Source organism: Hylobates moloch, unplaced genomic scaffold (assembly GCF_009828535.3).
Source record: "Hylobates moloch isolate HMO894 unplaced genomic scaffold, HMol_V3 SCAFFOLD_20, whole genome shotgun sequence".
NCBI classification, from domain to species: domain Eukaryota; kingdom Metazoa; phylum Chordata; class Mammalia; order Primates; family Hylobatidae; genus Hylobates; species Hylobates moloch.
In genome coordinates this window covers 50,533,176-50,558,986 of record NW_026652295.1, presented here as the reverse complement: position 1 = coordinate 50,558,986, position 25,811 = coordinate 50,533,176, and the positions used below count along the sequence as shown (strand labels likewise).

Here is a 25,811-nt window from a genome sequence, read left to right as displayed (position 1 = left end):
GCGCCTAGCTGATATGAGATGTTTTAATACAAAATACGACACAATCTCATAACTGGGTAAGGATGGATCCAACATAACTGCAAGGTACCTAGAAATCTTATCCAAAGTTTAGGAAGGGGAGATGATTTGGGAGAGGACAAAAGTGGTTTTGGATAAGTTAACATAGGGATGATAGTGACATCCAGTTGCTATCCAAATAGAGATTTAGGTCTTCAGAAGGGTAGAGAAGGCACATTAGAAATGTAGACTTGAGCATTGTCAACATACAGGTTGTCAAGGAATCGTGTAGATCTTCAGTGATGCCTATTAATTTCTCCCATAATGTGCTAGTTAGAATCCAGCTTTCACAACATTGATGCAGATTGAGTAGCTCTTATTTGAAATGCTTGGGTCCAGAAGTGTTTCTGAATTTGGATTTTTTCAGATTTTGGAATATTTACATTATATTTTACCAGCTGAACATCCCTAACCCAAAAATCCGAAATCCAAAATGCTGCAGTAAGCAATTTCTTTATGTGTCAAGTTGGTGCTCAAAAAGTTTCAGGTTTTGGAGCATCTCAGATTTTGGATTTTCAGAGTAGGGAATACTCAGCCTGTAATGATAGCAATGATAACGTGTAACAAATAATAGCATCAGCAGCAGCTGAGTTGTGTTTCCAGTGTTGGTGTCCCATTGAGATTTGGAGCCACATTAAATGATGTCTAGGTTGGTGATACTCTCAGGAAGTGGGAGGTTTGGGGTTTTCAGAGACATATATTGCAATTCACTGGGTGTTTGAGTGAGCTTGGAAGATTGCCATGTTGACTATCTCCTGCCTGTACCTTCAGAGCTCTGCTACAGCTGAGACAGGCTTCCCACATGATGAGTTATCTTTGCCTTTCATGTGAGCTGCAAATGTACCATTGTACTTCCTCACTAGGCAAAGTAATAAGTACTTAACATTTAAACATATGTTGCAACATACACCACAATCTCAGATATGAGTAGGTCATATTCATAAATTCGTCCTTAAACAAAAATTATAATTGTGTTTCTGCTGTGGTATAAACTCTCAACTCCCATCAGACAGTTATCTGGGCCGGGCATGGTGGCTCACACTTATGATCCCAGTACTTTGGGAGGCTGAGGCAGGAGGATAGCTTGAAGCCAAGAGTTCAAGACAAGCCTGGGCAATAGATCAAGACCCTATCTTGACAAAAAAAAAAAAAAAAAAAAAAAAACTAGCCCGGCACCATGGTTTGTGCTGGTAGTCCCAGCTACTTGGAAGGCTGAGACAGGAGGATCACTTGAGCCCAGACTGCAGGGAACTATGATTGTGCCACTGCACTCCAACCTAGGCAATAAAATGAGACGCCATCAGTGATATTTTTCCCTTGAGTGACAGTTTATTTTTGCAAAGTTATCTCAGCCTATAATCCAGTTTGATATTTTAAAATAAATTTTCTCTCGTAAAAAAAATTATCAAGATCACCTTTGAATGATTTGCAAAGGGAAATGAATGTAATCCTATGAGAAGTTCAAAGGACTCTGCATTATCTGTGGGATGAATGCATAAAGCCTTTGGTGCCATGCCAGACTACTTTTTAAATTGTAACTATTTTGCAGAGAGCAATACAATCGCAAAGAATAATACGGAAGCAAACTTGCATTTGGATTTCTTCTCCTCTACTGTCTCTATAGGCTTCTTTCATCGAGACTTAAAGCCTGAGAACCTCCTCTGCATGGGACCAGAACTTGTGAAAATCGCAGACTTTGGTTTGGCCCGAGAAATCCGATCAAAACCTCCATATACAGATTATGTATCTACCAGATGGTGAATACTGTTTTTCTCAAAATTATTTAATTGCACTTCTTTAAAAAGATATCATTATGCTAAGGATAATATTAAAGTCACAAACGTTAACTTTTCACTAAGAGAAATAGTGCAGTCTGAAACACGTATTTATAGATATGTTGGTAATGTATAAGGTTAAAAATCTTGTGTTCTAAATCATGTTAAAAGAAAACCTATTATGCTTTTCTATAATGTAAATAAAATTTTATATATAGGCCTTCCTGAGGACAGCTTAACAAAAGAATTATGTAAAATATTCTGCAAAGACCTGTCTGAGAACCATCTAATTGCTATTGTGAAAACTTTGAGACACTGGGAATTTGATTTAAGCAGTTTGCCATGACCAAGTAGTCTACACACAAGTTGTAGGTTTTTTCTCCCTCTCCCTTTCTTTCTTAGTTTTCCCTTCCAGTTTCTCTTTTCTCTCTTTTTTCCTCATTCTTACTTTCTCTGTGTTCCTCAAAGATGCCATAGAGAAGTCTCCTGTAGAGAAATGCTCAATAGAAAATACTGTGAACTAGAGAAGCACTACTTGTCAACAGCAGCCCACGGCAGTTGCCAAGTTCTCACAATTCCATTACACCACAGTGAACTAGAGAGAAAATAGGAACATATACACCCCCTCACTGAGAACTGATTGTTATTTAATTTAATGTCTGAGCAGTGGAAGCAATAGCTAGCAGTTAACCTTTGTTCCTCCAGGTACAGGGCTCCAGAAGTACTCCTGAGGTCTACCAACTACAGCTCCCCCATTGATGTCTGGGCCGTGGGCTGCATCATGGCAGAAGTTTACACCCTCAGGCCGCTCTTCCCTGGAGCCAGTGAAATTGACACAATATTCAAAATTTGCCAAGTGCTGGGGACACCAAAAAAGGTAATGATACAGAACAAAGGCCGGTGGGCCAAAGCCAACAGCTTCCCATGCTTCCTCCGCTCAGCCCTGTTCAGCACTGGCATGATTGAGCACCTGCCCATTCTAGACTCTTTCTCTTGACCTCAGTCATTCTCCACTGCCCACGTTCTCAGATACGGTCGACTTCTCTTCCTCCTCCTGTTCTTAAGTATGACATCTGTCATGGCTCCTTCTGCCTTCCTCTCTGTATCATCTCACCTCCCTTGCAGAACTTCTCAGTTCTCATTGCTACAACTCTTATGCCTGTTCAGAAGTCTGAATGTAATCCTTAGCCCCTACCTCCCTCCATTATTACTCCACTCACATGTTTACAGCTCTATGGGATTTTCTCCTGACTCCCTCACCATCACCTCAAACTCATCATTGCCTTTTGTTTAACACCCTACTAGCTTCCTTCTTTCATTCTCCATTTTCGTTTGTGGTCTGATCATAATCCCAGAGCCCCCACCTTGAGGCTGAATTTCAGCTTTACCTTCTCTCTTTCTCTTACTCCCCTTTCCCTTCATCCAAGCGGTTGGTGGGTAAATCCTGTTGAATATTGCCACGTGGCTCTTGTTCCTTCAAGTCCACTGCTGCTATTACAGACTGGACCATAGTCACCCACCTGTGTCTAATGGTGTCTTCCCCATCTTTCTGCCTTGAAGTATTTTCACTCTGGCTTCTTGTTCAGTCTATGGCCAGATTCAACCTCCTAAAGAACAGCTCTGGTACTGACTTCCCTTCATTAAAGTATTGGTTGACTCCCCATTGCCCAGCCTCGTAACTCCTATTCCTATGACTCACTTCATACCTGTACACCTAACAGCTGCATGCCCTGAAATTTCCCTGCCTCTGTGCTCTGCACATAACACCCCCTCTGCCTGAGTGATATCTGTCACATGGCCATCAGTAATCCCCCTCCTCACTGTTTCTCTAATCTCCTCCAGATCTTCAGCTGTGTCCTATGTTATTAATATAATTATTTGTGTGCATAGTTGTTTCCTAGACCATAAGCTCACTCAGGAAAAGGATTTGCTGTATGTTTATTTTCCCAGGTCCCAGCACCATTGGTGGTACAAATTAGATCCTCAAAAAAATTTCTTAATCATTTGAATGAATTATTAATGCCACCTCTTCAAGAAAGTTTCCTGAGTCCAATGCTGGAATCTTTCTCCTCTGCATATCTATACCTGTACATCTCTTGCAGCTTTTGTCACTTTTTACTCTGCATTATTACTGTTTTTAAATAAATGCTCCCTTCTCTTTTAAGAACGGTAACACTCTTAAGCGCAGGATTTATATTGGATCATTTTTGGATCTCCAACAACACTAAGCATATAGCAGGCATTCCAGAACTGTCAAGTGAATGAATGATAAAAGCTATATGTATTGCCACTTGGCTTTAAAAAGGAGTGAAGGAACAATTACCTTAGGCTGTATGTTATAAAATAGTAGTGTTAGAACTAGAAGGAACCTTAAAGACCATTTCTTTAGCATTTTTCATCATTCCCTCCAGCATTTAGTGTCCCATAGAAATGATGCATGAAAAAGTGGAAAGCTTGAGACTGGGTGAAACATCTTTCTTTGCTGCTGGTCTTCTCCACACATATACTTTGAATCATCAAGTTGAAGATACCGTAGGTAGAGTTTCACAAATTTATTTGTCCAGGAACAGAATGTTTTATTTTGTTTTCCCCAAAAGAATATCTCATTGGCAGTTTCCAAAACCTCTGTCTCATGGAACACAGTTGGGGAAATATTAATTTGTTTCAATCCCAAAATCTCAAGAGGTAGACTCTCTTATGTAAAGATGATTAAACAAGTTGGCAAATCCAGTGTCTTTTCCACTATTCCCCCAGATTTCATGATCTTGGTGGTCTCTCTATTAATCCAAATATATGTCTCATTCCATACAGTGCCACAGTAGTGAATGTGGGTGGTTAATGAATGTGGGTGGGTAATGACATGGTTGCCTTTCCATTTGGGGCACACATGCCAGAATACAAACTTATATCACAGCAATTGGCTGAGCAAGATTTTCTATCTTTCCTTCTTTCAGACTGACTGGCCTGAAGGCTATCAACTTTCAAGTGCAATGAACTTCCGTTGGCCACAGTGTGTACCCAATAACTTAAAGACCTTGGTTCCCAATGCTAGCAGTGAAGCAATCCAGCTCCTGAGAGACATGCTTCAGTGGGATCCCAAGAAACGACCAACAGCTAGTCAGGTTTCCTTCCATTTTCTTCTGTTATGAAGTTCATATCTAACTCTGAATAATTTCTATAAATTGCACAGGAAATATTTAGTATTTAGTATTACGGGTGAGAAATAGTGCAGATTACCACTAATGGTGTACTATATTAGGTATGAGAACTTAAAATAGTTTGAAACTTACTGGGTATAAAGTAGTTACGATGTAAACAATATAGTTGCTTTGAAAATTGGCATATAATTCACATGATATATCACCATTTATATGGAAATGGAAATAAACATATATTTATCTGTCTTTGGAGAATGTTTTCAAATCTATTCTCTATGAGTTACAATTATATAGTAGTTTGTTTATAAGCCGGTACTGGTTGTTGAAAGGCAACTTCATATTATGTAAAGTCCAACTGACTCATGACCTAAAGAGATTGACAGATGAGATAGAGCTAGGATAGTAACTGCGCTTAGTATTTCATAGCACTTTACAGTGTGCAAATTCTTGAATATATTTTATATAATTTTTAATCCGATAAAGACTCCATGAGACAGGCATTATTGTTTTCAATTCTGTGAGTGAGAAAACTCAATCTTGGAAAGTTTAAGCAATTTGCTCTAATCACTTATCCACTAATTAGTTCAAATAGTGCAACTAACTACAATTCAACCAACCGACCTGAAGTATGAAGTCAGGTCCACTGATTTCATAGCTCCTTTCCCAATCCATCCTCCCATGGGCCACTTAGACTTAAATAATGAAATATACCCAAAAGAGGTGTGGTAACGCTGGGGGCTCATCACTCACAGGCATCTTGCAAGCCTCCTTTTGTGGTAGTTACATCTGGCCCCTTCTCAACTTGTGTCACTGACAGTTACGTTGCTCAGAGGATCAAATAAGTGACCAATTCTAATCAGAGAAGATGTTCAGAAGAAGAAGAGTGATGAGGATATTTGAAGAAAAGTGCCAATGTGGTGGTAGAATTTGTGATAGCTAGGGAGATGATAGTTGGAGGAATAATTAAGGAGTGTAGAAAAGCAATTTTCTGAAAGCTCAAGGAAAAAAGAACTACAATTTGGTGCCGTAAGACTTTGGATGGCTCAAGGGTTGGAAAGCTCTCAGGAATGCACTTCTGGTGGTGAAATTCACAAATGGCTGCAGGGCAGAAAAGAAGCTTTTCGATGAACCCAGTTTTTTAACAGATGCATATAAGAAATGAAAAGAAAAAGATTCTGTAACAAGGAAGCAAGAGAGGAATGTATGCTTTTACGAATAGTGTGAAAAGCTAAAAATACCCCCCCAAGTCAGTTAAGACTTGCAAAAATGTCTGTGACTACAGAGAAGGCTTTCAAGTTATAATAGCTGCTAGAGTCTGGGACCTCTACCAGGCTATTCCCATTAATTGCCTCTGTATCTACACTTGCATATAATCATTACAGATGTTTATAACTGTCCCAGGCCTACTCAGAAAGATTATGTTATGCTTAATAACTTTCATTCAAAAAGACAAGAGAATACGGGGAATATTTCAGAAAGAATTGTAACCCCCTAAACTTTAAGTTATCTCTTGACTATCCAGAAAACTCAGTTATCCAGAACAACTGACACAGTTTTGTTCTTGATAGGGAGGGGTTAACTGTATCATGTATTACACTCTTGGCACTTTTGGGATAAAAGCATATGTGCCTGCTTATTTTGTACTCAATTCTTCAGAGCCTTCCAGGATCATTATGTTTGGCTCTTTCAGTTTTGTATTATTTTTTTCTTCTTCTGTGGAATGAGGAAATAGGCTTGGAAGGATGAAATACCCTATTTAAGACACATAGCAAATAAGTTACAAAACCAGGATCTGTGTTGATCCAGAATGCTTTTTAGAAGTAGCCAGGGTAACAGCAGTGTAACTGGCTACTATATATAAATAACTTTGTGTTGCAATCATTACATATATTTTATGGTATTTTAGATAAGAAAAATCACAAGGGGTGTTAAAAATTCAGGATACTTCTAGAAGAAAGATTAAATTATCTTTCTATCTTTTATATGGATGTAATTAAAAAATTGTCATCATATAAAAAGCAGTATGAACTATTATTTTTCCTGATGTTGTAATGTTTGTGGCCATGTGTCAACTTTGTAAAATTTATAATTTGTTGTAATATTGTATTCTAAATAAATACTCACTTTTGTGAAAATAATATTAAAAAAAATTCAAGATACTGTTTTCTAGTTGGGCTAAGAAACAGTAGTAAACTGGTCACAATGAAACATAGCCCAGTAATCAAGACAGTGGTAACTTTCCTGGCTAGACTTTTCTTCTAAAGCCTTATTTGTCATTCCAGGCACTTCGATATCCTTACTTCCAAGTTGGACACCCACTAGGCAGCACCACACAAAACCTTCAGGATTCAGAAAAACCACAGAAAGGCATCCTGGAAAAGGCAGGCCCACCTCCTCATATTAAGCCAGTCCCACCTGCCCAGCCGCCAACCAAGCCACACACACGAATTTCTTCACGACAACATCAAGCCAGCCAGCCCCCTCTGCATCTCACGTACCCCTACAAAGCAGAGGTCTCCAGGACAGATCACCCAAGCCATCTCCAGGAGGACAAGCCAAGCCCATTGCTTTTCCCATCCCTCCACAACAAGCATCCCCAGTCGGTGAGCAGCCCAGATTCACCAGTGAGCTTCGTGTCTGTTTATTCCTCTTCTGACCCCATTATTGTGTGAAATATTTTCTTTTTCAGTATACAGGGTCCAGTCATAGTAGATTTATGTTTGCACCAGCATGGAATTGTGAAAAGACCCTTGGCTTTGAAGTGAAAGGTCTAAATTCAAGTTCTGGCTGTGCCTGTTAAAAACGTTGTCACTAATGGAGGCAGCTATAGGGTAGTGGTTGGGAGCTGGCCTCTGCAGCCGGACTACCAGGGGCTCAAATCTCAGCTCTGCTGTTTAGTAGCTTGATACCTATGCAAGTTATCTGGCTTCTCTGCTCCTCATTTTCCTCATCTGTAAAATAAAGATAACAATAGTACTTACGTGATACAATTGCTTTGAGGACTAATGAGTCAATACTTGAAAAGAATTTAGAATAATACCTGGCACCTAGTTACAACTCTGTAAAGGTTAGTAATTGTTATTAATCCCTACGGATTCTGTGTCCTCATTTATAAAAGGAAGATTATAGTACATGTCTTACCTACTAGACAGGGTTGTTCCTGAGGATCAAAGGCCATGATGTTTTTAAGATGTTTTGAAAAGCATAAAGCGCTGTATTAATATTTGTAGATTGTTATCCACATTATTGCTGTTAATCAATACGTTAATGCTGGGCTATTAACTGAGCCCAGATCTTTCTGCTCCTCTTGGGCTGGTTTTCAAAAGAAAACAATGAGTGTTAGATTTAATAAAATAATAACCTGACAAGGGGTTCTGTTTTTTATTAGCTTTGCAGTGCTGTCTGAAGAGGCCAACTGTCTATCCTTTATGAAAAAGTGGCACTTTCTGTGTCAGTTAGTATTTGCTGACTGCTGGCTCCCAACCACCATGATGTGAGATGCAAGGGGCAAGGGTGATACCTCTGGCCTAGTCACTTTATTGCAGCACACAATTTAGAAGTGGTATGTGTATGGAAATGTCCTGTTGTAGCTAATTCTTTATAGCTAAGAGATAGTAACCATATCTACTGAGAAGGCAAAAAAAGCATTATTTGCATTGATTTCTGTAAAAGGACAGGCTAACTGACCTCTTAGCCTTAATTTCTTACATCCATATTTATAACAGTAGAGATCATATTAACTCATCTAGGATGAGACTGAGTATTAATTTAGCCATCTTCCTGGTGTGTGAGAAGTATTTAAAAAAATTTTTTATCCTTATTTTATACAACTTTAACATCATCAATGGATGGCAGCTGATATGATCCATGAAGGATGAGTGAGACAGAAAGATTGGGAATGTGTTTTCTACAGTTGCCCCTTCAGATAAGCAATGTTATGCCCCAGGAGCCTCCTTTGCATAGCAGAGGAAGTTCAGAATGGAGATTACTCATGGATGAGTTCTGTTAATGCCAAGTATTGCTTTCCCCAACCCCATTTGTTTACACAGAAAATTGCAGCTGGCCTGGAGCACAAAAATGGTGAGATAAAGCCAAAGAGTAGGAGAAGGTGGGGTCTTATTTCCAGGTCAACAAAGGATTCAGATGATTGGGCTGACTTGGATGACTTGGATTTCAGTCCATCCCTCAGCAGGATTGACCTGAAAAACAAGAAAAGACAGAGTGATGACACTCTCTGCAGGCAAGTGTGCTGCTCACGTTTGCAAACAGACTGAATCTGGGATTTATGAGATTATGGGTACATACCCGAGGATACATACCGTCTCTCGTGCTGACCCAAGCCATGCTCTCTTCATCCAGGTTTGAGAGTGTTTTGGACCTGAAGCCCTCTGAGCCTGTGGGCACAGGAAACAGCGCCCCCACCCAGATGTCGTATCAGCGGCGAGACACGCCCACCCTGAGATCTGCAGCCAAGCAGCACTATTTGAAGCACTCTCGATACTTGCCTGGTAATATAAATGACTTGGCTTTACTTTCATTATTAATAAGAAACCCTGTCCTTGGAATCACATATTCACAAAGGGTCTGTTTTAGAAGGCAGATTATAGGGGGCTTCCCTTCAGAACTGAGGGGAACATCATAGAAATATTTGCTGAAGCCCAAGCCTCACTTTTTTTTTTTTTTTTTTTGAGATGGAGTCTCTCTCTGTCACCCAGGCTGGAGTGCAATGGCGCCATCTCAGCTCACTGTAGCCTCCACCTCCCGGGTTCAAGCCATTCTCCTGCCTCAGCCTTCTGAGTAGCTGGGACTACAGGTGCCTGCCACCATGCCCGGCTAATTTTTGTATTTTTAGTAGGGACAGGGTTTCACCATGTTGGCCAGGCTGGTCTTGAACTCCTGATCTCAAATGATCCACCCGCCTCGGCCTCCCAAAGTGCTGGAATTACAGGCATGAGCCACCGTGCCTGGGGCCAGGCCTCACATTTTTCTTTTATAGTCACCCAAGATAAGAAATATGGTATAGGAAACTGGGTCCAGCCTCCAGGGAGGGAGGAACTGGCAAAAGCTGGGCGGCATGTCTGAGGCCCCTCTACCAGACCAGGTTTAGGGGAAATGGCCAATAAGGAAACCAGGGTAGGAGCTTAGTCACACCATCCTGGCAGTACTATGGGGGTTAAATGTCAATGCTATAGTTTGGTGGGTATCCAAGCCTCTCTCCTGATTTTCTGTATTCCAAACTTACAGCATTTAGTGAATCATTCGTTCAGTACGTATGTATCAAGCATCTACTGCATGCCAAGCACTACGAATATTATTGTAAACACAACAGCCAGGCAGGGCCACTGGGTCACACAACCCTGGGGAATTCCTTCACACTGTAGTCTACACAGTGGCTTTATACAGCAGTTTTATACAGCAGCCTTGCAAACAACATCCTCACCGTCACACAGCTTATCTGCTAGTGGTGGCAGAGAGACTTTAACAAACAGACAAATAGTAATCACAGATTGTAAAAGAATGATCAGGTAAGGCCTCTCTGAATAAGCAACTTGGCTGGGCCCCAAAGAATGAGAAGGAACCAAATGTGCAGAGAGCTGAGGGCAGAGCACACCAGGGAGAGAGGAAACAGCAAGTGCAAAGGTCTAGAGGCAGGAGAGGGCTTGTCCTGTGAGAGGAATGGCAGAGGCCAGTGTGGCCAGAGCAGAGTGAGAAAGGAGGCGACGTAGTGCGTAGTATGAGGCATCTTTGGGGCCTTGTAAGAAATTTGGATTTTGCTTCATGAGCGATGAGAAGTCCCTGAAGGGTTTTAACTGAAGGAGTGATGTGGTTGTATCAACACCTGTGTGCTGAGTGGGGGAGGGGCCAGCAAGCCGTAGCTGTAATCCAGGTGAAGGGGATGGTGGCACAGGCTGAGCTGCAGTCAGAAGGGAGGAATGGGGTGAGAATGGCAGGCCCTCTTGATGCATGAAATTCCTCATCCTCTGATTTGGAATGTGGCTTCTAAATATTGCTAGACTTCATCAGGATTGACATTTTGATCTTAGAAGATTGGCCTGACAGGCCCTAGGATGATCTGGAAGAAGAGAGATCCAGATGACAGGTATAGAGTGATCCAGTATGAGGGGCCAAGCCTTGAATTACAGTGACCACAGGCAAAAAGGAGCAGGGAGTGAATCAGAGAGCTGTTTTATTTCTTTTTGGTTGTAGGGGAAGAAGGAGAAGGATAAAGGGGGAATTTAACCTTTCAGTTCTGAAAAAAAGCTGCAGTGCCTGTGGGAATGGGAGTAGTGGTCCAGGTTGGGTGAGAAGATGGAACCCTGGGGACAAGACAGAAAGAGGAGAGCAGAGGGCTGCAGAGTTGGAGGCTGGGGGTGGGGGATGGAGAAGAAACTGAAAAGGTGACTGAAAGGAAGTAGTCTGTGAAGGGGAAGAACAGCATGTCCAGCAGCAGCGAAGCCCAGGATGGCACCAGAGGGTCAAGAGACGTGGGACAGATCCATTGGATCTTAGAAGTATAAGAGGCCTCTCTTGGACCACCAACCAGTGAGATATCTTTCCTCGGACATCTGTCAGATGACATCATCACAGTCAGTTTTTGCTTTGATTATTGCATCATAGAGAGTTTTTGACAAATTGAGTTCTGCATTAATTTTATCTTTGTAGTCTAGTGTAAGATGCATTGTGTATTTTGCATTTTAAAATCATTTCTTCTCTATCAGGCATCAATATAAGAAATGGCATACTCTCGAATCCAGGCAAGGACTTTATTCCACCTAATCCATGGTCTAGTTCTGGCTTGTCTGGAAAATCTTCAGGGACAGTGTCAGTAATCAGCAAAGTAAATTCAGGTGAGTAATGATCATTAACCCCTAAATGGCAAAAAGCAAATTCCTTGGATGCAGGAAGGTGGGCACAAGGAGCCATGGGACGAGCTTTGGAAGCACAGGGGTCTTTGTCGTCTGAAAGCTCAGGCGTCTTTTCCAGCCCTGTCCTCCCCTCTTTCTCGGCAGCAGTCCCTTGGGACTCAGCCAGCTCCCATGGGAGTCTGCCTTCAAGGGTAGCTGGAGAGTAGAGCATAGTCTTCCCTGGCTCAAGGGAAAAACAAAAATACTTTTACAGACTCTTACTAGGCCTGATGGCTAAGGCCCTGGCTGCAGGAGGCACCCTCCTCCTGAGGTGGAAGTCACCCTTGGCTGTGTCTGCCTTGTTCCAGCCTGTCCCCGCCTTCTGATGACCCAGCTGCAGGCCCAGAGTATCAAGATCCCTTCTAGTTGGAAAGTGGACAGTTTGGAAGACCCTTCCCACTTTTTTTGTTAAATGGATGAATGAATTTCCTGAGTCCCAAGGTTGACCAACCCTGTTCACAGTAGAGACGTTTCCTGCGTTATCTTTTCCTGATGCAGGCAGCCCCTGGTGTGTGCTGCTTCCCCTCTGCACTGCCATGTGCACTGCCTTCATCCATTAGGTGTTTGTTTATTTTAAGGAATACAAAAAAAGAAAGATAATATAGCAACACCTGTGTAGCCATCACCTAGCTTAAGAAGTCAAACTTTGGCCAGGTGTGGTGGCTTATGCCTGTAATCCCAGCACTTTGGGAGGCTGAGGCTGAGGCAGGCGGATCACTTGAGGTCAGGAGTTTGAGACCAGCCTGGCCAACATGGTAAAACCCTGTCTCTACCTAAAATATAAAAATTAGCCAGGCGTGGTGGCAGCAGGCCTGTAATCCCAGCTACTCAGGAGGCTGAGGCAGGATATCACTTGAACCTGGGAGGTGGAGGCTGCAGTGAGCCAAGATTGTGCCACTGCACTCCAACCTGGGTGATAGAGTGAGATTCTGTCTCAAAAAAAAAAAAAAAAAAAGTTGAACTTGACAAATACACATGAAGCCCAGTGTCTATGCCTTTCCCGCCTCCCTGCTTCCCCTTACCTCCCCCCATGCCAGCCTGATCGAGTGTTTATTTAGGTTTGTATAAACTTCATAGTGTGGTTTTGCAGGTTTTAAAATTTATTTGAAGATAATCTTGGATCACTGCTTCATGCATTTTAATAAATATATGTGTAGCAATTATAGAGATATATATTATATAACATATTCAATATATGTCTATACAACACCATAACTTATTATTTATATAGACCATAATTTAGGTATGCCTTCTCTTCTTGATAAATACATAAGTTGATTGCAATTTTTGCTATTAGAAAGAGTGCTGAGATGATGATTCTACCCCTATTGTTATGCACATGTGTGAGGATTCCTCTGGGTACGAGAACTAGGAGTCAACATTTTATTTTATTTATTTATTTTTATTTATTTATTTATTTTAAGACGAAGTCTTGCTCTGTTGCCCAGGCTGGAGTGCAGTGGCACGATCTCGGCTCACTGCAACGTCTGCCTCTCTGGTTCAAGCAATTCTGCCTCAGCCTCCCGAGTAGCTAGGATTACAGGCGTGTGCCACCACACCCAGCTAATTTTTTTTTTTTTTTTTTTTTTGTATTTTTAGTAGAAACAGGGTTTCACCATGTTGGCCAGGCTGGTCTCAAACTCTTGACCTCAGGTGATCCACCCGCCTGGGTCTCCCATCGTGCTGGGATTACAAGTGTGAGCCACCATGCCCAGCCAGAGTCAACATTTTAGGTTAAAGGGTGTGCTCATCTTCAACTTCACAGATATTGCCAAACTACTTGCTCTCCAGCGGGATATGGGAGTTGCTCTGCATCCTTGATGCCACTTGGTACTGTCAAGACTAAAATTTGTGCTAATCTGATGAGTGAGAAATGGTATCCTATTGCGGTTTAAACTTGCATGTCCTGTTTACTAATGAGGTTCATCATGTTTTCTTGTGTTTATTGACTATAAGTGTTTTCTCTTTTGTGACTTACCTGTTCAAATTCTCTTCCCATTTTTCTTCATATTTCTTCATTCACCAAAGTGCAAAATACACCCCAGCTGACCAACACAACTCCTCACACAGGCATTCTAGACTGTGTTTCCACTCTGCCTTAAACAATTGCTGAAAAGGCTCTGTGTTGTGAAAACAGAGCAACTCTACTACTTACTGACTTTTCTTAATGGTTAGAATTTCCATTTCTATAACAGGCAATAATAACAGTCTTCATTATTCCGTGTGTACCTTTAAGCCTAAATAATAAGAATTATATTCATTCACCCATCCAATATTAATTGATTACCTGCTATATGCAAGGCATTCTGTTAACCTCCCCACAATACAAAGATGAGTAGCATACAATCCCTGCCCTTAAAACACTCCCAAGTGGAAATGACATAAAAAGTTAAGGTATTTAACATTCTTAAAAATGGTTAATTTTTCTGATGTGGATAAGAATATTTAGTGTGTAATTACTTGTCACAGCTAAATGATTTAATATAACCTATGTGTTAATCAATAAGAAAATGGTTAAATGGATTATGATTTAGCCATACTCTAGAATTTATATGTACTGACATGGAAGGATAACTATTCTATATTATGGAGTGAAAAAAGCAAATTTTAGAACAGTCTAAATCTACTTTTACAAAAGAAAATAAAGAACAAATGTCACATTTCCCTTTTTTAAAAAAATTTCACAACCAACCCACCCTCTATTTGGTTGCCCCTCACAGGAGCAGCACTGTCTTTGGCCGCTGCGGTCTTTCTGACGGGGTAGTATGGTGGGATGCTTGGCTCCGAACTCATTTTTATCATGATTTGCTCTTTTCCCTAAAAGTAAAAACATAGTTTGTTATTGCCCTGCAGTGCTGTCATTTAACCTTGTTGGTGTCCTGGGTACATGTCTTTATAGTAATGAGCTTTTTGCTTTTGCAAATCAGTTGGTTCCAGCTCTGCAAGTTCTAGTGGACTGACTGGAAACTATGTCCCTTCCTTTCTGAAAAAAGAAATTGGTTCTGCTATGCAGAGGGTACACCTAGCACCTGTTCCAGACCCTTCCCCTGGTGAGTTGTATTTTAAATTATTCATGAATTTACTTAACAAATGGTTACTCAACAACTGCTTTGTGCCAGGCATGTTTTAGGCCTGGGATCCACCAATAAATGAAACTTGCACTCTACAGACAATAAGTAAGCTAAATAAGTGCTATATAACATATAGTAATTCAGATGCTTACCGACTTAGTGCTAGGGAGAAAAATACAGCAGACAGGAGGTAGGGATTGTGGGGGTTGGAGTGTGGGGTACAGGTTACAATTTTAGATAGAGTAGCTAAGAAGAGCTCACTGCAAAGGAGCTGTTGAGTAAAGACCTGGAGGAGGTGACTGAGCAAGCATGCAGTATGAGTGAGGCTTTTCCAGACAGGAGATTCTTCTGTGCTTGAGCTTTGAGGCAGAACTGGCCTGGCAAATTCAAGGAGCAGCAAGGAGGCCAGAGTGCGGGAGTGACAGGAGTGACAGGGGGAGTAGCAAGATAAGGTCAGGGGTGATCTGATGCCTGTAAGCACATTGTCATGGATTCTGAGTGATGCGGAGACCCTGGAGGGCTTTGAGTGCATAAGTGAGGTGATCTGACAGCCATCTCCAGGGGCTACCTCAAGCTGCTGTTGTCATGAGACTGAAGTAGGGGCAAGGTAGGAAGCAGGGAATCCAATCAGGAGGATGTTGAAATTATCCAGGTAAGAAATGATGCTAGCTTGGGCCAGCGTGGTAGTAGTTCAGTTGGTAAAAAGTTACCAGGTTCTGTAAATATTTGGAAGGTAGAACTAATAGGATATCCTGACAAATTATATGTGGGATATGAAAAAAAGAGGGGTTAAGAATGATGCCATTATTTTTGGCCTGACAACTTTAAAACGTTGTCTTTAACTGCAGTAGAGAAGATTATAAGTAGGAGACAAGATGCTCCTATTGAACTCCTAATTTTCTCATGTTTTTGTCACCAAAATGCATTTATTTGTACTTTGCTTGCATTGGCCCCATATCAGTCATGCCGGCCTTTTTCTTTCATTGCAGGTTATTCCTCCCTGAAGGCCATGAGACCTCATCCTGGGCGACCATTCTTCCACACCCAGCCTAGAAGCACTCCTGGGTTGATACCACGGCCTCCAGCCGCCCAGCCAGTGCATGGCCGGACAGACTGGGCTTCCAAGTACGCATCTCGGCGATGACTATCTGCCTTGGTGATGAATCTCTTCATAGGGAGAAGCGCGACACTTTCCCTCAGCTGACTGGTGTTCTACTGCAAGATGTGCAGAGGGCATGAAAGCAAATCAACACTTTATAGTTATTCTTCTGAACTAAGACATGTCAATATTCTTTTTTAAAGTTTTTTTTTTAAAAATATTGATTTGAATGCAGTAGGCTTTTTTGTATAAAATTATTTTATTCTAAAACTGGGTCCTATTATTTTCTTAAACAACAGCATTTTGTATATATGGATTATGTTTTAGCATTTTATACAGTCAACTTTGTAATGAACTTTTTAAAGATTAATTGATTTTCCTTTGGGGTTCCAGATAATATTTTCTACAGATTTTGAAAAATGTAATAATATTAATGCAGTATTGCAACAGGGGTGCAATTTAAGGCTATGTGATAGAGGGTTATTTACTCAGTGTGTGCAGATATTTAGGAAGTGGTTAAATTTCAAGTGTGGCTCACTAGGTACTTCAGGCCTTCTTGGACTGTTGTTAGAAAAGTGATCCTCTGCTTTTCTTAATAGGTCATTGGTTTGATTTTTGGATACCACTCTGCTGTTCTAAAAGGACTATTATATAATTCACTTGGTTTTACTTTTGTTCCCCAGATGAAAGAACTCTAAGTAAATACATTTTTTAAAATTTTTCTGACACCCTTTAATGTGGTTGCAGATCTCAGATGAAACCAAGCTTAATTATACTATGCCATTACATTCTAATTTATTCCATTTTTGAAATCAAGTTGTATGTGTACCAATAAAAGGAGAGCTTTCTGCTTCAAAAGGCTCTCAACATGAAGGTTAACACAGTCAATCAAACTTACATTCCTGCCAAGATGCATGGCCAAAAAACTAAGTATCAAAGCAGCAGAAGGTTTTTGATTATAGTAACTGAGATGGAATTTTGCGCCTAGCTCAGTTCTCCAGATCTGGCTAGGAGCAGTCAATGACTAATCTTCTGTCCTAGCCAAATTCTCAGGACAATTTGGGGAGCAGAAAGAGTTATGGCAGAGGTTCCACTCATCTACGAAGTCACAGTCACATGCCACATTTGATCTCCTAACCCTGGTGTAGTTTCTTTCAAGAGTGAGAACTTTATTTGTTGGGCAGAGGCTGTTCCGTTGAGAGGAATGTTTACAGCAATTTCAAAAATGACAAAGCCAGTTTGGAGACAGAAAAAGACGAAAGGTCCAGTCTCATCCATCTCTATATGGTACATTTGCCTCACTTATGGTTGCCTTAAAGGCAAGAGGGAAGGTCACCATCAGTGAACGCAATGCAATCTCAACAGTGTATTGATTCGTATTCTCCTAGGGCTCAAACTACTCTCTACTGGTTCCAGGATAATGACAAATTGAACCATATGTAAGTAATCTTTTTTTTTTTTTTTTTTTTTTTGAGACGGAGTCTTGCTCTGTCGCCCAGGCCAGAGTGCAGTGGCGTGATCTTGGCTCTCTGCAACCTCTGCCTCCCAGGTTCAAGCGATTCTCCTGCTGCAGCCTCCTGAGTAACTGGGACTACAGGCGCCCGCCACCACGCCCAGCTAATTTTTGTATTTTTATTAGAGATGGAGTTTCACCGTGTTAGCCAGGACAGCCTCGATCTCCTGACCTCGTGATCCACCCTACTCCACCTCCCAAAGTACTGGGATTACAGGCATGAGCCACTGCACCCAGCCAAGTGATCATTTTTATAGGTTAAAATGATAGGTGAAATGAATATGGACACTTTCATATGGTCCAGCCTAATGACTTGGTAAATTATTGCCTTGGTGTATTCATAATATGTTGTATTCTGAACAAATTACCATGGCTTCCAAAGGGCCCTTACCTAAAATCAGAGAGTAATTTATGCTTTGGAGAATCTGACTCAAAAATATACTTGACCAAGCACCATGATCCCTAGGGACATGAGAAAAGCACATAATGGATGTGGATGTGATAGGTGGTCTTTTCCTGTTAACAAGCTGGCAGCAAAGCTTCAGAAAATATATATGCAAGCACAACTTGAAGCTGAATTCATTTCTGTATTATATTCTCAACTCGTTATCTAAAGCATCAGAAAATGTGTTTTCAGAGATGAGTCCTTTACTATAAGATTAATATTTATTTTCATTTTCTGTATTATATATGAAAAGTAAATTAATGTGAAACCTTGCCCAGCTTGCTGGAAAGCAGGTTTTAAATTGTAAATATTCCTTAGAGGAGCAAATGGATTGTTTAATACCATAGTCTCGGTAATCTAGCTTATATAAGGTCATTACATTTTTTAATTGAAAAACCCAGTTACCTGATTATCACACATTATAAAATCGTTTTTCTAATACTTTATAGGGCCCAACTTCAGAAAATACTTCGCTTTCTTCTTCTTACGCTTTCCTTTGTTTACCAGCAAACAACTTCCCTGGGGAAGCCAAACACATATTCCTAAAAAAAATCAAGTAGCTGATGTGCAGTTGAGAAAACTAAAGGACTGAAAAAACAAATTCTAACTAGCAAATGCTGTGAAGTACTCTTCCTCCCCTTCTCTGAAATGGGTAAAGGACAAATTGTGTAAAAAACCATGCACTCTAGAAGGGAATAGTAACCATTTCTTTTGTCTCTCTGTTTCTGTTCTGACTGAGAATCTGTGCAGCCATTTCTTGTTACATGAAAACAAAATGCTACTTGTTACCTCTATTTTTTGTTACTATAGAATTATGAAATGTAATGTAAGACACCAACAGAAATGGTATACCTGTAACTGTACCTATCAGGACTATACCTCATTTACAGTCAGAAAGCTTACTGGGATGTCAGGAAATGATACAGGGTTGGTTCTCATTTCGCGCCGAAATGAGACAGAAGTTCAGTGATGAAGGTGCATTGTGGGGGTATTGATGTGCCCCAGGTAGTGCCAGCAGAGCAGGGAAAACTGCATTTGCATAAAACTACTCTTGACATGATTGTTCATTTTACAAAAAAATTCCATTAATTACCAAGCCCTCACCCAGCTCATGTGTGATAGGATTTATGTAGGAAGAAACTTGATTTTCAAATAATTTTTTAAATGTATCTCTTGCCTAAAGGACTATATACATCTAATAAAGTAACACTATGTCATCTTCTGGAGTTATCAAAACTTGTATACAATCAAGACAACACAAAATAAGAATTGTTTTATTTTTAAGTGCAAATACAGGTACTGTTGGAGTTGATGGGTACCATGCTTTCTCATGAAGTAGCATTTCCCTACCATCAAGCCATTGTTTTGTGCCATTCAGGAGAGGGAAAAAAGGAATTTATGCTGTACATTTCAGTTCAGTGTATGAACAAAAGCAATATGTTTATAAGAAGAAGTTTGACATACTAATTATTTTATATCATTTAAACCATACTGTAGCAACATAATATATGGAGCTAATTTTTAGAATTATTTTTACGATTTCCAACCAAATGTACTGTACTGTTACATAATTTATTGTGAGGACCTTCTCATGGAAGCCATTAGGAAGACAAACTAGAGGTAAATATCACATTAATCTGTATTATCAGTTTCTCATAAACACTGTGCTAATGTGAATTTTAAATGACCTGCATCAAGTCTTCTGATCTCAGATAACTCAGTACAGATAGCAATTAGTCACCTGATTTGATTACAATGGAGTAACCGACAATATATTTATTTATAAAGCACATATTCATAATAATGAGAAGAATTCAGAAAACCACTTAAGGAAGACCCTTCTGAAATAAAAAATGTTGCTTTTTAAATAGTTTGTCCTAAGGTGTTTAAAAATGTCAACCTTATGTAAGGAAAAATTTCCTGCTCCAAATAAAGTTGAAGTTTAAGAAAAATTGATTTGAGTGTTCTGTTTTTGTTTTCATGTTCTTCCATTAGTATTTTCTAATTTTTGTCCTTTGTTAGTTCATTTGGAACTTTGATGTTTTCTAACTTCTGAATGCTTAGTATCGTGTTACTGCTATGAAATTAGATGCATACACTTAGAGCAGCAGAATGAAGAGTTATCCTGCAGTGTGGAGGTTTTTTTTAAAATTCAGCTTTTGGAAAGTTAGGCTTCTGGGAGTGGTGGCTCATACCTGTAATCCCAGCACTTTGGGAGGTGGAGGCATGAGGATGCCTGGAACCTAGGAGTTCGAGACCAGCCTGGGCAACATGGCAAGACCCGTCTCTACCAAAATTACAAAATTTAGCCGGGTGTGGTGGTGTGTACCTGTGGTCCCAGTTACTTGGGGGGCTGAGGCAGGGGAATCGCTTGAGCCCAGGAGACAGAGGTTACAGTGAGCCCAGATCACCCCCCTGCACCCCAGCCTGGGCAACAGAGTGAGGTCCTGTCTCAAAAAAGCAAAAGCAGGTGGAAACAGTTTCTTGTTCCTGATTTCATCATTTTAACCTGCCTTGTATGTCTTTTAGCTTTTCACAGCACATTCTCATATACAATACAAACCTTCAAAAGAAGTTCATAACTTCATGAACTACATAAAGAATGTCACAGGAAACTCATTTTCTGAACATTCTTTGACTCCTTGACAGGATTTTCTAGGAACATAATCTACCAATCAAACTTGCATTGGTGAACCCCTAAGTGTGCCTCTTGCCATCAGAACACAGTGACTTTACTGTGTAATCATGGGCATTTGTCTTTTTGGCATCACTTTGGGCCTATGCTGCCCCTTCAGAAACCCTGAAGAAGCCATTTCAAGCTCTCAACCATCTTTCTTGATAAGAAAACCCACTTGTTAGAATAGGGTCTTACACCAATCGCTTATAGCTAAGGCTGAATTTAAGTCAAATGTTTCCCTCTTCTGGGAGTATGCAAAGCTCTTAAACTGAGATTTGAAGCTCTTGACTTTTGTGCAAGCAATTTTACCTACTACTGAGCAGATGATTGAAGGGTTGAGGCTAAGAAGACTTCTCAGGGCCTCTGAAAAGGTATCGGGTAGGTAGATGGGTAGGTAGGTAGGTAGAACAGGTAGATAAAATGAGTAAGACTGTCTCAGGATGAGGGCAACTCTAAGGGTCTTCAAGAACAAGCAGGTTGATGATGTCAGGGGCTTCAAAGGAATAAAATGTCTTTGGGGTACCTGTCATAGAGTGCCAGACTATTATAACAGGATTTTTCATTTCTCCCCAGGCCTGTGTAATAACAGTCATGCTGCTACCTTAGTTACACTTTCAGGTGAAAAAGGCCGAGTGTTACCAGAAAAAGGTGTCCTGATCCAGATCCTAAAAGAGGGTTCTTGGATCTCACACAGGAAGGAATGTAAGGCGAGTCCCAGAGTGCCATGAGAAGCAACAGTTTATTGAAAGATAGTTACAGAGTGGAGCGTCCTCACAAAGCAAGAGGAGGAATGCCTCCTCTTTGTTTTTATTCGATAGGGGTCTTATCTATGTAAAAGGTAAGCTAAGCAATGTCTACGTGCGAGTGGGCTAACAGAATGAAAAAAATTGGTACTTTGTTAATTTAAAGAAAGGTATCCTTGGCATTTTCATGCGTAAGTACGTGAAAGCATGACTATAATTACCTTAAAGGTGTTTAGCATTATGCAATATTGGAACATCTGGACATTCTACTGTCATAGGAATTTGTCCTTCCAGGTATTATTAAGCTATTTCCTCAGCTGTAGACATCTTAAGATGGAGTTGATTTTTTTGTTTTTAATCTTACTTTAAATTCCAGAACACAAGTGCAGAACGTGTAGTTTGTTACATAAGTGTGCCATGGTGGTTTGCCGCACCTATTAACCCATCATCTAGGTTTTAAGCCCGATATGTATTGGATATTTGGATATTTGTCCTAATGCTCCCCCTCCCCTCACCCCGCTGCCCCCCGACTGGCCCTGGCGTGTGTTGTTCCCCTCCCTGTGTCTATGTGTTCTCATTGTAAGATGGAGTTGATTTTAAAATGCTGTCACCCTGGCTCTCCTACACTCCTGTTTCCCTAACTCTAGGATGATGTTGCCTCTATTTGATAAGACTGGACATTTGAAACTGCCATTTTTGAAGGTTAAAAACAGTAAGATATTAGCAATTTGGTATAATTCAACCAACTGGAACTAAGCAAATGGAGACAAGTGCTTGGCTTAAATATCTAATAAAAGCAATCACAAGAGCCAGGTGCAGAGGCACATGCCTGTAATCACAGCACTTTAAGAGGCAGAGGTGGGAGGATCACTTGAGCCTAGGAGTTTGAGACCAGCGTGGGCAGCATGGTTAGACCCCTTCTCTACAAAAACTAAAAATTAGCCAGTGTAGTGTCATGTGCCTGTAGTCTCAGCTACTCAGGAGGCTGAGGTGGGAGGAGCACTTGAGCCTCGAAGCTGCAGTGAGCTCTGATCGCACCATTGCATTCCAGCCTGGGCAATAGAGCAAGACCCTGTCTCCAAAAGACAAACAAACAACAACAACAACAACAACAAACTATCACAAAAGACTATAAAAACCACAACCTTCCACAATGGCCATTGCAGTCTTACACAAAAAAATACTGGTATTATTGCCCTTGTTATTCATCTTTGCAGCAAAGGATACTTATTTTAAAACAATTATGCCATCGTCATTTTTGTCCTTTAAAAATCTTTGTTTTATTTTACCTCCCTGAATACACACGTAATTTACTATGGCGTGCATATTCCTACTGCAAAATTCAATTTCCAAATAAACATTTTTAAAGAGCCTCTTTCTGTTTGTTATTTAGGTTAACATAAAAAATCTAGAGATGATTTAAAGTAAACCAAAGGATGTGTGTTAAGTTATATGCAAATACTACACTGTTTTATATAAGGGACTGGAGCATGATCTGATTTTGGTAGCTGAGGGGATTCTGAAACCAATCCCCCACAGATACTGAGGGATGGCTGTACTTTAAAATATCATGTTGCACACAATAAAATATACAATTTTATTTGTCAATTAAAAAATAAGCTCCTTGAGGGCAAGAACTGGATTTTATAATTTATTTTTTATGTCTCAATAAATCCAGTAGACCTCAGCACAGATGTTCAATAAACCTTCCTTAATTATAAACTAAAAGCAAGAAAAAAAGAATGACTACTTTCAGCAAGGCTGGAAAATATGGCTTCCTACTCATGTTAAACCGAGTAACTGCTGTTAAATCAGAACTAGAAATATGATTGGATATACACCCTTAAGTCTTTTTTGAAAACGACTTTTCTGACTCTTGGGGTGCCCAGTGGTCCCTGACTTCCCTCTCTTCTTACCCTGCATACCTTCTCTGGATGAGCTCATTCTTTTGCCACCAGTTCAATCGATTTCAGTTCTCTCTACTGAGTCCTCGCTGGGTTGTTTTTTGTTGTTGTTGTTGTTGTTGTTTGTTTGTTTGTTTTTTGATAGGGAGTCTTACTCTCTCACCCAGCTTGTACTGCAGGGGCGTGATCACGGCTCACTGCAACTTCCACCTTCCAGGTTCAAGCGATTCTCCCGCCTCAGCCTCCTGAATAGCTGGGACTACAGGAACAGGCCACCATGCCCGGCTAATTCTGTATTTTTAGTAGAAACAGGGTTTCACCGTGTTGGCCACGCTGGTCTTGAACTCCTGACCTCAGGTGATCCGCCCGCCTTAGCCTCTCAAAGTGCTGGGATTACAGCCATGAGCCATTGCGCCCAGCCCTCATTGGCTTTTTCAACTGTCTAGTGGGCATTTCCAGCTGGATGGTTCATAGCAGCAAAAGACAAGTCAACCCATTTCCCCCAAACTTTGTCTTCCTTCTCCGCTCTTTATGGAGCTAGAAACCAAAGCATTGTTCATTCATTCACTCAACAAGTGTTCTCTGAATACCTACTCTATATTAATCAGGCTGTACAAAAGGAAAACCAAAAGCGCAAAAATCCTTGATCTCGTGGAATTTACGTTCTAGGAATCTACAGACAAATAAATAAAAAATGTCGTGTTAGATGACAATACACGTTATAAAAAAAAAGACGTGTGTATGTGTGTGTGTGTGTGTGTGTGTGTGTGTGTGTGTGTGTGTGTTGGACAGGGCATCATTCTAGACTTTTCTTCCTCCTCTCTTCCCTTTGATCTGATTAGTAAATCCTTCACCACCTACCTCCTTAATATTTCACCTTTTCTTACCCATATTCTTCAAACTCATGGTGCTACTTTAATTTACACAGACACAAGAGGTTTCTTTCTCTACCCCTACTACCCCAATTCATTCGCCTCACTTCGGCCAGAGAAACCAACTGAAAATAAAATGTGATCATGTTAGCGGCTGCAATTGCTCAGCACCCAGGCTTGTCAAGCAAGGTACTCTCGAGCGCCCCCGTGGGTGAAGAAAATAACAACATCTATAGCCTGAAAAATAGCAGAAGCTGCCTCTAAAAACAAGATTTATTTTCGAAGGCACATATTTCAAACTTTGAAATCCATGTGAATTTTGCAATTGTTCCATAATATAGCCCTGATAGTTTTAATAGATTTTTAATGTTTTAACTAACTTGCCGGCCAAATTATTTTTTTAGCACCACCCCAACCCCAAAGACCTCCTTCCAAACAGGTGCTGACTTGAGACCATGACTATAGAGCACTTGTCTCTAAAGTGCACAAAATGAAGAGAAATCTCAAGATGTCCCACTGAGTTGAAGAAAGAAGAAAATATGTATGTATATATACACGTATATATATGTATACACAAAATTAGAAAAGCTAGGGTCTACTGTATAAATTAAATAAGAGTTGACAGCGCTTTTGATTTTAATCTGTATGTGGTACTTTGCCTACTTAACACCCTTATGTGGATTTCCTGACGGACTTGACATTCCTGTCAGGAAAGCATTGCGTACTTGCTGATTAAAAAGCATCTAAGGGCCGGGAGTGGTGGCTCACGCCTGCAATCCCAGCACTTTGGGAGGACGAGGCAGGAGGATCACCTGACGTCAGGAGTTCAAGACGACCCTGGTCAATATGGCGAAACCCTGTCTTTACTAAAAATACAAAAATTAGCCGGGCATGGTGGCGCGCACCTGTAATCCCAGCTACTCCACCCGGGAGGTGGAGGTTACAGTGAGCCGAGATCCGTCTCAAAAATTAAAAAAAATAAAAAATGAAAAATAAAATTATAAGAAACATTAAAAAAAAGCATCTAACTTGGATGGGTCATGGGTCAAAAGAAAGGCAGACTGCCACATGCAGCGCCTCATTTGGATGTGTCTGGAGTCTTGGAAGCTTGACTACCCTACGTTCTCCTACAAATGGACCTTGAGAGCTTGTTTGGAGGTTCTAGCAGGGGAGCGCAGCTACTCGTATACCCTTGACCGAAGACCGGTCCTCCTCTATCGGGGATGGTCGTCCTCTTCGACCGAGCGCGCAGCTTCGGGAGGGACGCACATGGAGCGGTGAGGGAGGAAGGGGACACCCGCCTAGCCAGCCAGATCAGCCGAATCAACCCTGGCGATCAATGGGGTGACAGATGTCGCAGCCAGATCGCCCTCACATCCGAGTATTCCAGCTGGCGCACGAGCTATATAAACCTCAAGGAAATTCTAACTTTACACTTAGGCCAAGTGGTTTATCGTACCAGAGCTTCAGCAGGAAATTTCAACTAAAATCAAATTTAACCGGCATAGCAAATGTCATTTTTCCCAAAATGCTAACGTTTGAGAGAAATGGACTTGAATTCGGGCTGTTTTGACACTACCCAGAATGCCTTG

At 40.8% G+C, this 25,811-nt stretch overlaps 1 protein-coding gene across 1 annotated transcript in view; it reads left to right on the top strand.

Moving 5' to 3' along the window:
• The window catches only part of CILK1 (ciliogenesis associated kinase 1), a 41,199-nt gene extending 21,224 nt beyond the window's left edge, over positions 1 to 19,975 (top strand). Inside the window, exons 5-13 of the mRNA XM_032140808.2 lie at positions 1,682 to 1,814; positions 2,538 to 2,709; positions 4,787 to 4,954; positions 7,273 to 7,593; positions 9,040 to 9,230; positions 9,350 to 9,498; positions 11,710 to 11,838; positions 14,823 to 14,945; positions 15,956 to 19,975. Coding sequence (XP_031996699.1) covers positions 1,682 to 1,814; positions 2,538 to 2,709; positions 4,787 to 4,954; positions 7,273 to 7,593; positions 9,040 to 9,230; positions 9,350 to 9,498; positions 11,710 to 11,838; positions 14,823 to 14,945; positions 15,956 to 16,110 — 1,541 coding nt within the window. The 3' untranslated portion in view covers positions 16,111 to 19,975. The remainder of the gene's footprint in view (positions 1 to 1,681; positions 1,815 to 2,537; positions 2,710 to 4,786; positions 4,955 to 7,272; positions 7,594 to 9,039; positions 9,231 to 9,349; positions 9,499 to 11,709; positions 11,839 to 14,822; positions 14,946 to 15,955) is intronic.
• The last annotated feature ends 5,836 nt before the right edge of the window (positions 19,976 to 25,811 follow it).